Source organism: Castor canadensis, chromosome 1, assembly GCF_047511655.1.
Source record: "Castor canadensis chromosome 1, mCasCan1.hap1v2, whole genome shotgun sequence".
Lineage (NCBI taxonomy): Eukaryota > Metazoa > Chordata > Mammalia > Rodentia > Castoridae > Castor > Castor canadensis.
Genome location: NC_133386.1, coordinates 9,683,160 through 9,699,553, shown reverse-complemented (window position 1 = coordinate 9,699,553; position 16,394 = coordinate 9,683,160). Strand labels below are relative to the sequence as shown.

Here is a 16,394-nt window from a genome sequence, read left to right as displayed (position 1 = left end):
GAGAGAGTATAAACATTAATGAGGAGGACCAAGGGTTTTTGCTAGTTGAGATAAGGATAGCTATACAGGGAGATTCCTTGCATTGCTTTCATGTACGTATGTGTTACATTCTAAGTTGATTCTTCTTGAACTAACCTTTTCTCTAATTCCTGGTTCCCTTTTCCTATTGGCCTCTGTCGCTTTAAAATTTCTGCATTAGTTCCTTTGCATTGAGGACATCAAATACTGTCATGTTTTTTGGGTTTCTTACCTGTCCTCATACCTCCCTTGTGTGCTCTCGCTTTTGTCATGTGCTCAAAGTCCAATCCCTTTGCTGTGTTTGCCCTTGATCTAATGTCCGAATATGAGGGAGAACATACGATTTTTGGTCTTCTGGGCCAGGCTAACCTCACTCAGAATGATGTTCTCCAGTTCCATCCATTTACCAGCGAATGATAACATTTCGTTCTTCTTCATGGCTGCATAAAATTCCATTGTGTATAGATACCACATTTTCTTAATCCATTCGTCGGTGGTGGGGCATCTTGGCTGTTTCCATAACTTGGCTATTGTGAATAGTGCCGCAATAAACATGGGTGTGCAGGTGCCTCTGGAGTAACGTGTGTCACAGTCTTTTGGGTATATCCCCAAGAATGGTATTGCTGGATCATATGGTAGATCTATGTTTAGATTTTTAAGTAGCCTCCAAATTTTTTTCCAGAGTGGTTGTACTAGTTTGCATTCCCACCATTAGTGTACAAGGGTTCCTTTTTCCCCGCATCCTCACCAACACCTGTTGGTGGTAGTGTTTCTAATGATGGCTGTTCTAATGGGTGAGGTGGAATCTTAGTGTGGTTTTGATTTGCATAAAATGCTGTATTTATGAAGAGCTAAATCTTAGAGAATTTGTGTCTGTTTAGGATGTTTTATTTTTTTGTTTCAATGTTTCATTTATTTCCTTGGCCAATTTTTTTCCCCTCATAATTTTACTTATAAATATTCTTACTCATTTATTCTTCCAGATGAAGTTGTATTTATTCTGTTAAATTCATCAAAATTTTCCCAAACCATATGGGATGTCAATTAACATTGCAGTAGATGTACAAAGTAATTTGGGAAAGATGGACAGATTTTAAATACTGTATCTTAAAGACTATTATTTTGTAGTTTGCTTTATATGGGGCATACCTACCATTTTTCATTGGGCTCATTCCTAGAGTTTTATGGATTTTTTTTTCTATTGTACATGGAATATGACCTTCATATTTTTCAGTTTTTTATGTTATTGCCATATATCTAAAAAGCATTTGCAGTTTGTATATATATTAATTTACTCTGGTTACTTTATTGAAGATTTTTATTCATTTTAAAACAATTTATGCTGATGAGAGGTACAAAAGAACATCACATAGGACCTAATGAGTGGGCATTTTTTGTTCTTTAAAGTACAGTGCATTTATGAATAGCACCTCAGTGTCTTTGCTGTAGCATCGTGGCTACCTCCTCTAGAGATAAGGTCAAATCTCACCACAGTACAGGACTGTGCAGAATGGGTATAAGCCAGCCCTTGCACTCAGGACCTTGTTCATGCCCTCCTATCAGTGCCCCTCAAACCTCAGTAGAAGCAAATCTGATTTTCCTGGTGATGACAGGAAGCATGACCCTGCATGGAGTGGTGTCTATATGGTGTGGTGCCCGTTATCCACTTTTGTCCTCATCTGCTTTGACTTACAATAATACAAACACTAGCAACCCAAACTATCTCTGTCACTGCACAATTATGGCTGTTTCTGAGATTGCAGAATCTATGCCCCATGGAGTAGAAAGACACACAAATATTTCTAGTTTTGGCCTTCAGTAGAACTGATTTTCATTCATGCAGCACACTGGCTTGTGTGTGTACTCAGAGAACTCTGGCAATTTGAGGGAAATTAAAACCCTTCAAGCACAAAGCCACTTTTCTTTCTTTTATATTCAAGGGCAAGGCTTTGCATCCAACTGGAAAAAATAGTGTGGCAAAAAATGAGATAGTCATTAATTCTCATTTTGCTATAAGCATATATTGGATTAACTCAGTTAAACTAAAAAGGTCATAGCTACTAAGCACTTTCCTTTTCTTCTGTCTTCAGTTGCACTAATTAGTAATATACTTATTTCCCTATAGGATATGAGCAGACTATGAAAGAAATCTTTTGATGGCTATGAACATCATAGCATCTGACATTTCCAGGTCTTTCCATGAATCACAGTGTTCCTGGACTACAGGAACCCCCATTGTCATCACCTAAATGTGGAGAAACTGAGGGCTGTTCTCTCCACCAGATCAAAAAAAAAATCACACTGATGGCATTCTGTGTTCCAATTTTCTGGAACATTTGCTTTCAGAATTGCTTTTAGGAATATTTGGGTTTACACTCATGGAATTATTTTCGAACATTGACGTTTGCCAAGTCCATTGTCATATTAAAATTCACACATATAGCCATGTCATTAACTTGATGAGAGTCCACATATGTGTACAAGATCTCTCCTTGGATAAAATTCAATCTGATAGAGCTGTTCCTACCTAAAATTGGCATCTACTCTACGCACAGCTGTTATCTGTCATGATCTTCAAACTGTGCCCATTGGAGCCAGGACAAGAGACAAAGGCTCATCCCTGTTAAACAAGCCACTTCACTCCTGTCTGTTGGGTATATTGAGGGTTTTTTGTAAATTTTTTTTTTAACAAAAAGTAATACTACCATAAATAACAATAGAAAACAAATAGTTTTGGAACCGGTATTGGCTGATTTCTTAGGCAGACTTTCCATAATTAACTATCAACTCTGCAAATAACATCATGGCATCTTTGCAAATGGTATGTTGTCCTGTCTGGGTCTCTCCATTCTTAACCAAACACTTAGGTTCTCCAGCCAATGAGACTCAGCCTTACTTTTTAGCTGTTACAAGTATAGTGTCTGCCACGGACTCAAACCTGTCTTCGTCAGATGTACACAAGGTACAATGTAAAAATCCAGATTATTTCTCCCTACCCCACCCAGATCAGCAGCTTCAGGAGTGAGGAATCTCTATTTTTTAAGTTTCCCAGGTAAGTAAACCTTCACACATGGTGTTTGTCAGAGTACCTAAAAGGAAGAGAGAGGGGGTTTCACCAAGCTTAGCTAACGGATTATCTAACTTGCTAACAAGTTTATCCTGCTTGCTAACTAGTGTTTGCACCTACAGAAGTGGTTAGCAAACTTTCAGATACAACCAACCACCTGACTAAGTATGCTACCTGGCTATGGAGTGGGCACCAAGATTAGTCATTTCCAACAAGTTTCCTGATGGTGCATGTGGTCCATGGACCACACTTTGAGTCTCAAGCCCTAGGTCAGCTTCTCAACCACAGCACCATTGGTATTTTAGGCTGGAAAATTCTTTGTGGTGCGGGGTTGTCCTGTAAACATTGCGGGATGTTCGGCAATGTCCCTGGTCTCTACTCACTAGATGCCGCTCACTGTGACAACTAAAAACATCCTCCGACATTTTCACATGGGTGAGAACCACTGTACCAGGTGATCCTAATAATCTAATTTCAAGTCTGATTTGCTTGCACACTTGAATCATCAAAAATCCATTCTCTGATGTACCTGCCCTCCCTGGAGCAAAGGAAAGAGGTCCTCCCCTGCTCACTGCTGTATCCACAACACCCAGAAGACTGTTGGGGACCTTGTGAATATTTAGACTTGTTAGATCCACTGTGTGTTGGTGGCAGCCAACAGCCGTACTCCAGCAACAGCAACAGATAGAGTCACATTTGCCCTGTGCTTTGTCTTCATCCTGACTAAGCTCCTCTTAGCAGAGTGTCCCATCTCTCTGGCAGATGCTCTGTCAGCTGGCTAATGGTCTATGAGATTTAAGTGTACCAGGGAATTCTATTGCTGTCAATTCTTTGGCTAAGGAAAAAATGCTAACCTGCATCTCCCCAAAAGTTGAGATTTTTTTCTTTTACATTTTAAGAAAGCATAGTCCAGTTTATTACACAATTTGATACAGGAATTAATTAGATGGGAGATACATGGATCTATCAGGATGTAAGCACACTTATTCCTTCAGGAGGAAAAGATGACTTATCTTTCATCTTAGCTTTTGAAGAGCAGATCTATATTAAAAAATAACTTGCATGAGGTCTCTAGCTAGCCCAGGACTTCTCTTGACTCAAATAACTCAGTGGCAGTTCCCTGTCCCTCAGCTCACACACTGGCCAACCTCCCCTTCCTGTCCCCAGGTCTCCTAATTCTTTGCCCACAGGTGCAAAGTTAGAACTAGACTTGGGGCCAGTAATTATTTCTGCCTTTCTTCCAACAACTCCTAACAATTTAGGGGGAGTGTTCTTTTAAATATAAAGACCACTTCAAGCTTTTAAGTTTTCTTTCCGAATGCTTATGTAAAAATGTCCTTGAGAAATACTGACTCATATGAATTTGCAGAAACTGCTAGAGATTTTCCCCTAAAATTCTAGTTCTTAAACCATTAGGTACTGTAGACTTTGATTATTCTTTTTCAATAGCTGTATTTAAACCACAAAGAACAGCCCTAAGAAGCAGAGGCACAATTGTTGTCAACAACAAAAGCCCAAAAAAACCAAAACCAATAATTGGGGATTAGATCAGAGTGCTCAGTTCTGCCCTTTGTGCCGTGGAACTTGGACCCTGGGTGCCAGTGATCTCCTCTGGTGAGAGAAAGATTTTGTGATCAGCCATCTGCTTGAGTCTGAAGGTTGAAGAAAAGCTTTTGTCCCCAGGGCTGGCACCTTGTAGAAGCACAGCACAGATCAACTGAGTGGATAAATAGATGAATTAAGTACAATGAGAGCCAAAGGGAGGAAATAAGCAACTCTGCTTGCCATCTGTTTTTACAACAGAAGCTTGAACTGGACCTTAAAGATGGGATTATCCCTGCACATATCAGCAAAGGAAAACCCAGCACAGAGAACATGATGTGCACAGGCCCCAAGGTGGGGACCAGTGTGACCACTCAGGGAGGCATATGGAGGCTGCCCCATTTGGGGCACAGACTTACACAAAGAATGTTGTGGGCCTCAGAGAGATCTAAAGGTCTTTTAGAAGATGGACTCTGAGGGCTACGAGCAGAACAAATTTGAACTGAAGCGACAGGGAGCCTGGTAGGAGGTTCCCTGGCTCCTCAGACAGCCGCGGGAGCCCTCCATGTCCCTGATCCCGACCAGCCCCGATGTGACAGCTCTAACCCTTCATAAATACTGGTTGACTGTTTTTTCAGTTCTCTGATCTTTCCATCACTTCATGGCATAGCTGAGCCCTAAATCCTGGTCTTCTGATCTTTCTTTTACATAAAGAGCGCTCCAGGCCGAACACAGTGTAATTTTACTTGCAATCCTGGCTATTCAAGAGACTCAGATTGGGAGGATCATGATTGGAGGCCAGCCTGACAAAAAGTTCACAAACCCCATCTCAGCTAATAAAAGCTAGGTATGCTGAGGTGGGCCTGTCCTCCCAGCTGCAATGGAAACCTAAATAGCATGGGTCAGGCTGGCCCAGGCATAGATGCAAGGCCCATTGAACGAGGGAAGGAATCGCACTCTAAATGTCTAGTCTGAGTGTTAGGGTTTTTGGTTCAATTCTTAAGCTTTGGTGTGCTCTGTCTATTGAATTCTAGTTTTCAGCTCACTTCTTACTTTTCAGAAAATGTACTTTGTTGCTACAAGATCATTCATCAGGAGTGCCCTAAAAGGCTGGCTTTGTCAAGTGGTTGCTACGCAGACCTAGTCTTTTTTAAGTAGTTCTAGTGCTGGTTAGTTTGTATTTCTGCATTATAAAATATTTGCCTTTGGATTTTGCCTTTAAAATTTTTCTGACTAAATTAACACTGATGTTTGACTGTATTGTCATCTTATTAAAGCGACATCTGACTTCTAGTTTTTCTACCCATGTTTGCAAGAACTAAATAGATACAGTTCATTTCACAGCAAATGTACAGCACTGAAGCACCAAATTCTTATTAATTTAGGCCTCAGTGCACCCAGGTGACACCCACAGAGGTCTGCCCTTGTCGTTGATGTGTTCCAAGCCAATTCTTTTGACCCCAATGCATAGGAAAGCCGCGACCACACCTTCTCTGTTTTCTCCTTAGCACAGGAGGGTTGGGGAAGTCCCGCTTTTCCCAGCATGCTCGCTTTCAGAGATCACTGAAGTTAGCACATTGACAGGGTGGCCACCAGGGTGCTGGGTGTGTCAAGAGACAGCATCCTGCTTAGCAAGGCCACCCACAGCCTTGGGAATGGCTCTACTGCTGTTAAATGGTTCCCCAGAAGAGGTAAAGGGAAGGGCTACTCCTGACCTCTTCCATCCCCTGCCCTTCTACTGTGTTCCGGAACCCTCCTTCCTCTCCATTCACAACCAGCTAGCAGAACTTTCATTTTTTCACACATAGTAAATGGTAGATAGCAGCTCCAAATGTTCTCCTTCCCTATCACTGAGGTTGATATTTTCACCAATCCCAAAGCCTTAGGATAAAGGGCCAGGGCAGATTACCCAGTCTCCCACAGCTTCTTACAGAAGGCTGGGGGCTGGGAATTAGCTGTTGGAGCCTCTGCTCATGGTGGTAAGTTATGGACTCTGTCAGTGAATGAGAGCAGCCCTCAATACCACCAGCCACTCTCAACTTGAGAAGGCTTGGGGAGCCAGGTGTGTCATCTGCTGCTCCTGTCATCTGAACGAAGCTGCATTCTCCAAGTTAACTCTTTATTTACAGCTTAGTGTACTTGAGTACCTAACAAAGAGGCACATAGGGATTGTGTGTGAATTGGGATCAGGGTTCTCAGACTTGAAAGACAAGACTCACTGGTGAGTCTCAGTAAAATGCAGGTTCTGATGCAGGGGTTGGAACAAACCAAGACCCTGCTGCTCTAATGAGCTGTCAGGTGAAATAGCCCCAGAGCAGTAGTTCTCAACTTCAGCTATAAACTGGCAGATCTGGGGAGCTGTTTAAAATCTTAACTGTACCCCCTGCACACCAATGAAATCCTATTTCTGAGGGCAAAACCATATCAGTAGTTTCAGAAGCTCCCCATGTAACTCCTGCTCAGGTTGAGTTGTGTGAAGGACCTGAGTAGATAACAAGATTAATTCCTACCATTTTAGAAATGAACAAAAGTATCTTTTCTCTGAAAATATACATGGTCACAATCTGATTGTGTATGATTACAGTGAGAAGCCACCTTTCCTGTTACCAGCTGTGAAGTTTCCCAGACCTTCTGCAGGGTCTCAGTGAGTCCACATGCTGTCCTTGCTGCTCACTGTCCACCGCAGCAGGTCCTTGCTGCACAGTTGGCTGCACTCGGTTCTTCCTGGCAAAGCCTAATGGGACTGTGAGATTCAAATTCACAGGACATAAAACTGGAAGTTTTATTTTCCTGTAGAGCAGGGGTTCTCAGCTTCACTACACAATCAAATCACTAGTCTAGATTCCATGTGTTAGAGTAATTTTAGAAGCTCCCAGGTGATTCTGATGTGAGATCAGGGAGAACCAGGCTGTGAGATAAAATGAAACTATAAAAAGGACATATTTGTTTTCTATTCCACATTTTTAGACTGGCTCTAAAAAATAAAGATGCTGGTCAGATGATAAAATCTGGAGATGATTTTTTGAGTATGCATTCAGTGATTCTTGAGGAGGCGATGGGCAAAGCAGAGAGACAGCTAAGGTGGATTTGGACACACCATTGAAGAAGGAAAATTATCCAGGGTTTTGCCTTAGTTGGGGTAAGGGTAGCCCCTATAACAAACAAAACCCAAACCTTCAGGAGAAGCTTGGTGGTCTGATGAGGAGGGGCAGCTCTCCTCTGCTGTCATTTGGACACCTCATCCCACACACCCCTTGGCTCCAAGGGTGACCTGGGAGGGTTGTTTCCAGGGAGGAAAGGGGATGGGCAGGGCCAAGTGCACTAGCCAGAGCCTAATCATGTGCCCTGGCTCTGCATGGTTTATGTCCCAGGTGCTTCCTGACAGCCCTGAGCCCTGGCTAGCAGCGTAAGCAAGGCGTGATGCGCGTGTCAGTGGCCACTGCACCACGAATGCAGACTCCAGGAGGACTGGGACCACGGAGAGGGTCGTGGGGCCCGCAGGGCTGAAGTGATGATCTGAAGAGTATGTGCTGTTTCTCCTTTCCTCCACAGATATTGCTAATGGCACCAGTTCAGGGGGGTACCGCCCACCTCCCAGAACCAAAGAAGTCATCATCAATGGCCAGACTGTGAAACTTAAGTATTGTTTCACCTGCAAGATTTTCCGGCCCCCTCGCGCCTCCCACTGCAGCCTGTGCGATAACTGCGTAGGTGAGTTGTCGGCGCAGCAGACACCGGGTTTGCTTTGGGCAGGTCTGTTCTAACTTGGTGCAAGTTCTCTTTAATCTTCTGACCCAAAGACCCAATAATGTTTAATGTGTCACGGCATTTGTCTGTTGCCACTGGTTGCCCTCACCAGGCCTAGGCTTACCAATCTTTTTTATTTTTTGTTTTTATAGCCCACCACACCCTAGGCCTCCTTCCTCAGCACATGCACCAGAGTGGGGGTCTTTTGTTCCCAGGGCTGCCAGAACAGCAAGAGCTTGAAATAAAATCATTCCAGCCCTAGGTCCCTCCATTGCCTGACTACTGGCCACACACAGGGTATATTTTGTGCACTTCTCTTCCCCTGACTCCTGGAAGGAGCTGGAGGCATTGGATCCCAAGCAGAGGAAAAGAGGCAGAGGAGGGAGACTTCTTTATTCCCAGGGCCAGAGTTGCAATCTTTGTTCTTCCCAGAGATTGCCAGGACCTCCTCTCTCTATCTACTAAACTTCTCCAGGACAGAGGAGAGAAAGACAGAGGGAAGGTGCAGCCCCAGAGGTCCTGGGTTGTAAGCCATTGGTCTTACTGCTGACCCAGCATGGGACATCCACAAATGACCTGTGTCCCACACCCCCAGAGTTCCTGATCAAGGCTTCCTGTCCCTCTGATTGGGACTTGCTGCCCACAAGCACAGGCCATCTTCCTTCCTAGGTAGGAGCTCCTTAGAGATGAGACTGGCAAGGAGATGGCACCTGACCCAAGTGACAAGAAAGGCAGGTGAAGGCTCGGCCACAGTGAGGAAGACCCACTTTTCCTCAGTCTCGTGGTCACCCTTTAGTGGAAGTGAGCAAGGAGAGGGATGCACCTTAGAACAAACCTTAGTGACATGTTATTGACTTCCAACACTCTTGAGTCTTAGAATTTGTAGTCTCAATTCCTGAGAAAAATAAAATTTTATAATGTACTTCCTGCTGGGCCAAGCAGTCTTATTTGCCTTAAATTTACTTTATCCTAACTTTAATAATCTATGATTTTGTACAAAGGCCATGTTTTCCCTGTCAGACTTTGTCTTGGTTTTATTAACTTAGATTGCTTTAGTTTTTGTCTCCCTAGTGGAATAGCATGGAATTTTGTTTTGTCTTTCCCATGTATAAGGAACCCAAATACTCACTGTGACTTAAATATGCTACTTAAACTCTCTGTGCCCCCATTTTCTCTTCTCTGTAATGAGGTTTATAACAATAACGATCTCATGGTTATTGATTAAATGAGTAAAGACATGTAAATCACTGAGAATAGTGCCTGGCATATAGCAAGCAATCCATAATTGTTAGCTCCTGTTACTGTTATTAATACTGCTACCTTGGAATTTCTAAGTGGCTTTCTCTAAGCAAGTCCTTGATGCACTGTAGCCCTGTGCAGGTGTGATGGACAAAACTACACCCAGTCCCCCATGTGTGGCACACTAGGGTTTCTACTACAACATGTAATAGGCTTGGTTTGATTTCATACCCTTCATGGCAACACCAGCTCCAGTGGCTATCCATCTTGAAGACACTTTTAAGCCAAAGCAGCACAGTGGCTTAAATATTTTAGGGGAACAATCTACAGCGATTCTTAACAACCTGGGAAGGGTGTCATTATGAGCCCTAGGGCTATCTATGATGGAATAGCATGAAACTTAACTCTTCTGTTATTTTGCATGCCCTCTCCAATGGGCCTAGTGACTTATCATGGTCTGTATTTTGATAAGTAGGGAGTTGTTGTCCACAAACCTGAAGTGTTTACTGGGTACCAACTCCTCTTTATCTTTTCTAAAAGTTTATCATTTCTAGTCACCCTTTGTTTCTACTTAGTCATTTTCATCAACTGGTCTCAACACTCTGTTTTCTGTCTCTAGGCTAGACTCCTAATCATGATTTAAAAAAAAATAACTCTTTCCCATCTCATAGTGACTAGTTGTTTTAAAATTCCCTTCAGATTATTACTTTCTAAAAGTTCATATAGTCACTCACAGTTCATTCCTGCTATTGCCCACTAATGTTTATGTTCAGTAAAGAGCCCTAATGGGTGGATGTAAAATCCTCTTCTAAAACTATGCCTGTCCCCAGTCAATGGTGTGCTTTTGTCATAGAAAAACTATTTAAGACAGTACCCCTCTCCTGTAGAATCTACCAGCTGTAGAAGTAAGAGACATAGGTCTGGAATATTCAGGAGCCAGGTGTGGACCTTTCTGAGGTATCAGTCACAGTCACAGTCTAGCATCCCACAGCATGCATAGCAGTGTTCCACAAACCAGAGACGTACACAGAAAAGAGAAAGAAGGGGAGGTGGCAAAGTCTGGGTGGCAGGAGGAAGGGCAGTCAAGGAGCAAACTGCCAACAGTGACCTCTAAGTGTTGGTCCACAACCCTCAGAGGACTAGGTCCATGGAGGACAGGTGAGATGAGTAGCATGCAGTTGATTTAAAATACAGCTGTTCCTAGTACTCCTCAAAAAAGCCACACAGCTTTCAAGCCTACATAGCTCTGGTTTTCCAGTTAATTAGACAACACTTAGGCATTTGGTGTTACCCATGAACAGGCCAGAAGATTGGACCTTCTGTATTCAGGAAAAATAGAGTGGGAGGCAGGTGTCTCCCACGGAGGAATGTAATTGCAGAGTTTATTTTTAGACAGAAAGTTTTTCTGAAAGAATTCTACTTTTTGCACCAAGGGAAAAGTACAACTGATGTGTTGAAAGCCAAGGATAGAATCTATGTGGCTTCCTTTACCTTGTAATGAGTGGCTTTGTTCTGGTACTTCCCAGGCATAAATAGATATGCTATTTTGCATTAGGGGAGAAGAGAGGAAAAATGGAGTTTCCCAGGTAACTTGGAAGAGTACTTTTCTTTGTTAAATAAGTTTGAAATGAAAACCAAGTCATAAGGGCTCTGCGTTACTAGTTGAGGACTGAGAAGACAGCTTCCTTGAGGATCAAATACTAGTGCAAATATAGAACCTACAGGCAGAGCCTACTTACTGGGACCTGGCTCTCAGATCCCCAGACCTATGGCTGAACCCTGGTCCTGTTGTTGAATAATCCTGGAACCTGGGCAGGTTGTCTGAGCACTCCCAACAGTTTTCAACTTTATAAAATTGTGTGAGCTAGTGCTACCTTGTAGGGTTTTTTAAGGCTTAAGTGAGATCACACTCACCAAAGCAGCTCACACAGACCTGGTGCACACGAAGGGGCAGTAAGTGCTGCCATTAATGTTCTCATCAGTAATGGGAAGAGTGCTGTTAATGCTTCCAGACAACTGATTAAAACAAGACTTGTCCTTGCCGTCGTTGTAAGACTCTCTTGTTTTAGATGACCTAGAGTAATGGAAGTGGATGTACTCTCTCTTCCTCTCTGACATGGTCTCTGTTTAGCTCCATTTCTGTCTCTCTGTTTCTGAATCTTCTTCTCTTTCTGGTTTGCTCCCTAGTGTTGCCATCATATCATTTCTGCACATTTGGCACAGAGTATCTGGGGTTGTTTGTTCATCCAGGCAATCTTTGACTTGCAAAATATTGTTAAAATACCAGCAGCTGGGAGCTGCAGTCACCTCAACTCTCTTAGATCCTCAGATCATTAGAGAGAGGGTGACAGGAGCGGCAAAGTACTAAATGTGGGCTCATGAGACCCTCTGCAGCTGACGTGGGTGTCCTACAGCACCAAGTGTGTGCTGGTCACCTCTCTCTGGGGGAAGTGTGTCCATTAGTGGGTCCTTGTTCATTATCAGAATGGCTGGCAACTTTCACCATAATTGGGTATTTTTAATACAACCCAAACCTATAATAAAAGGGATTTATTTGAAATATTTAGTTACTGTGAACAAATTAACAAGTAAATTTTCTAAACATGAACATAAAGCATCATAAGCATTTGCAAACTGACTCTGCAAAAGTCTATCTGATTTTGACCAGACAGAGGCAGCTGATCCTAGAGGCTGAGAGGGAGCCTCTGGAGACCACAGATGCCTAGATCACAGACCTGTTGTCTTGGCTGGGCTCAGGGATTCTCTCTGTACCTGTAATGCCATATCTGAAGGGACTGTGAGGACAAAGGAGGCAAGCACGAAGCCCTCAGGCTGTGCTGAACCCTGAGAAGCACCAGGCTGTGCCAGCCTCCTCGCACAGGGCAAGCCTTGTCCCATTGTCTTCTGTTGCCTCTGTCATTTCTGATCTGGATGCCAAAACCCTCCAGGAGTCCTCTGGAGGGACTCAGTGTTACATTACTGCTGTTTTTGGTGGAGCTTTACCACACTATTTAAAATCCTTACAAGTCCCTTCTGCATTAACCTCCTCTTTCTTGCTATGCTTCTTTTCTGAGAACTTGACCATGTTTTACTACATTCTTTCTCCTGTCCCACAGTGTCCCCTCCCATTGCTCCTGCTGCTTCCTCTGTGATGTGTGTGTCTGAGCTCAGATCATTGATGCCTTGTGTGCGATGTACACTGCTGTGTGCCATCACTGCTGCCCCTTTGGGACCCAGTGACTGCCTCACTGTCATACTGGACTTTAAGAGGTTTGACATGGCGGAGATTTGGCATTGCAGCTACCTTCTAATGTAGCTAGCATTTGGGTCTGGTGAGAAGGCTAATAATTCCCATAGAAAAGTGTGTCACCTGAGGAGCATGGAGGGAATTGGCATTTGTACCCTCCTTGGAACCCAAGTGTACACACTGTGTCTCCTAGTTTCCAGTAGCATTTTATTTCACCAACATTTAATGAGCATCTTTGTGTCATGCAGCATGATAGGATATATGTGTCAAAGTAACAGTGGTCCCCAGGGTCATTATTAAGAGCAGCACATGGAGAACTCCAGACAAAGTGCTTTGTATCCATATTACACAGATCAAAGAGAGTAATTTCATGTTGGTAAAGAGTGTAATTAAAAATTGTCATCAACATTTATGTACCAAATAACATTGCATCAAAACATATAAAGTAAAAATTGTTAGAAGGATAGTTTGGTATGAACATAATGCTAGTCAGAAATGATTGCATACCTCTGTTTTTGATGGATCATGTCAGCAAAACATAAGAAAATCAAGAATATCACTTTATAATGAGTAAATGTATATTGAACTTTGTTTCTACAAAGTATATCTTTCTCAACTGTTCACAGAATATTTACAAAAATTAATCATAACAGGCCACAAAAAATTCCTAACTTCCTAAAAGCAGATATGGCATCAGTGACATTATTTGATGACACAATAAGACTAGAAAGCAACCACAAAAAGATGAGTGCACAAACAACCAATTGTAATTTTAAGAAAAGAAGGCTTTTCCTGAACTCTTGTGTGACAAAAACTTCAAAACTACAGTTGTGGAATATTTAGAAAATGAAAATAAGAACAATGCAAAAAACAAAAATATACCATTCAGAATTCTAAGTTTTAAACACAAACAATACACTAAGCAGAAAAAGAGTTAATTAGAAGATGATCCAAAGGCTGGTAGAATCAATAAGAAGGCTGGAAAACCAGGCTGAAGGAGGCTGGGTGGCTGAGCACAACCAGTCACACCTGCTGCAGATGTTACAGAAGATGAGGGCCACAAGCAAGAGTTCTGTCTGCTGCAACATCAACTTAAAACTCTTCCCTGTCTGTCAAGACTATGGGCTGCAGATTCAGAGATCTTGTGGGAGCCCCTGGGTGGGTCTCACTTTCCTACCTGAACACACAGCATGGTAGGGCGGAGCCTTGTCCCACTTTCAGCTTCTGAGTGAAAGGGAGTAGGAGGGTGGGGCCCTTCCTTCCCACCTATTTTGGGATTCTTCTCAAACATGAAATTTATTTGGATGGTGGATGGCCAATAAAATGAAAGTTTTTTAAAGCCTAGTATAAAAAACAAAACCAAACTTAAAGCATCCATCTCCTTATGACAAAAAAGGAGTAGAGAAATAAACTTGAGGGAAAACAGGAAGAAACCAGTGACCTAGAAGGCAGAACAGTAAATCTAATGCTAGATCTGGTTCCTTAGAAAATAAACAACCAAGAGGATAAGCCTCTTGGTAATACTGGAGAGAGAAAATAGCAAGCAAGCGGAAATAACAAACTCAAATGAAAGTGAGACAAATATAACAGACAAATATAGATGAGTCTTTTTTAATTTATGAACTACATTTTTATTGGGAAACAAAAATATTACTTTCTTTATTGCATATCTGTATGCCAGTTGATTTGAAAACTCAATAAAACATGATTTTCATAGGAAATTGACCAAAGAATGAGTGAAAAACTTGAACAGATTAGTAGCTATGAAAAACTGAAAAGTTTGTTGAATTACTCAGGAAAGTACTAGACTCAGACAGTTTTACTTCCTATTTTCTGAATAGTGTTTTAGAACTTAGAAAAGTCTGGACAGCTTTTCAGTTCATTTCACCAAGACAGTGTAACCTAATACCAGAACTTGACAAAATGACATTCAAAAAACAAAAATAAAATCTCACAAATAAATGTATATAAAACATTAACATGAAGACAGCAAATTTAACCTACTAGTATAATTAAAATCTTAATCTATAACATAGAAGAATACATTCCAGAAATGCAATAATTTTTTATGTTAATAAAACTATTAGGGCTGGGGGTGTAGCTCGGGTGGTCGAGTGACTGCCCAGCAAGCGCAAGGCCCTGAATTCAAACTCCAGTACCAACTGTTAATATAATCAACAGATCAAAGGTCAAAAGGTATATGATCATAGTCGATTCTGAAAAGGGATTTAATAAAAGGGATCACCTATTTCTAGCTCTAGAACTCAATGAACCAAGATTGGGAAGTGGGGTGGATAGAATTTTGACCCACATGACCTCCTCCTCCAGTATCACTTGCTTGGCAATAGGGACTGTGCGGATATCATTAGATGTCACTCATCAGCTGACCCGAAGCTAGTGAGATCATCCTGGATTATCCAAATGCCCAACATACTCCAAAGAGCTCAAGGAGCTGACACAGAGTCCAAGTAGAAAAAGGATTTAATATGCCCTTGCTGGCCTGAAGACAAAGGGACCACATGGGAAGGCAAGAAGGAAATGAATAGACCCTGCCAATATCAGGGAGCTTGGAAGAGACCTTGACTACAGATGAGAACTGCACCCCTAGCCTATGACTTGATCTTGGCCTGGTGGGACCCTGAGTGTAGATTCCTGTCACGTTATCTCGGACTCTAGAAGTGATGAGATGGTGAATTTCTGTTGTTTAAAGCCCTTACACTTGTGGTAAGTTGCTATATGAAACTGTTATATGCAAGAGAAGTCTAATACAGAACGTTCCTTTAATGTAATTTTTAAAAGGAAAAAAAAGCTAACATTTTCTTTAGAGTAAAGCACTGGCATGGCTGACATTGAAGTTAGGAACAAACAGGAAGAGAAAAACAAATATGAACATATAACTATCAAAAAAAGAGGAAACAAAATTACCACTTTTTGTAGATGACAGGAACACCAATAATAGTGTCAGCAAACATTAGGAAAGCTCTTTTTTTTTTAAGTGGCTTTATCAGTTACCAAATAAATACATTAAAATAGTTTCCCATGTATCAGTTAGAAATCATGATGCATATTCTAGACAAATTTACTTACAAAAGTAATGCAATTTGAAGCAGGGGACAAGACAAAAGTAAGTATAAAGTTACTTGGATTAATAAGTAATAATGGTGAGTAACACTGTGCAAATAGAGCAGTGTTAGATATGAAGTCCCAAATGTGTTACTCACCCACAGATGAGTTTCAGAAAGGGACTTCAGAGCCCATGCACGTGTAGGGGTATGTGTGTGTGTGTGTGCATGCATGTGTGTGTACAGTGGTTTCTTCATCATCCATTTCCATCTTTTCCAAATCTCCAAAGTGATTATTAAAATTACAGTCCTTAAAGAGAATGATAGAGCATCAGTAATATCATAAAACATAACATGAAGGTAGAGGATATAACAATATGAATTGAAAGCTGTTGAAAAAAGAGGGGGTGGGAGGGAAGGGGTGAGGGAGAGTAATGGAAGGGGTTGAATGGACCAAAGTAAAGTAGACTCA

The 16,394-nt window shown here is 41.9% G+C and overlaps 1 protein-coding gene across 2 annotated transcripts in view; it reads left to right on the top strand.

The window, feature by feature from the left end:
• The window catches only part of Zdhhc14 (zDHHC palmitoyltransferase 14), a 255,556-nt gene that overhangs the window by 180,536 nt on the left and 58,626 nt on the right, over positions 1-16,394 (top strand). For both annotated transcript variants that reach the window (XM_020156872.2, XM_020156871.2), the window contains exon 3: positions 8,180-8,338. In XM_020156872.2, coding sequence (XP_020012461.1) covers positions 8,180-8,338 — 159 coding nt within the window. The remainder of the gene's footprint in view (positions 1-8,179; positions 8,339-16,394) is intronic.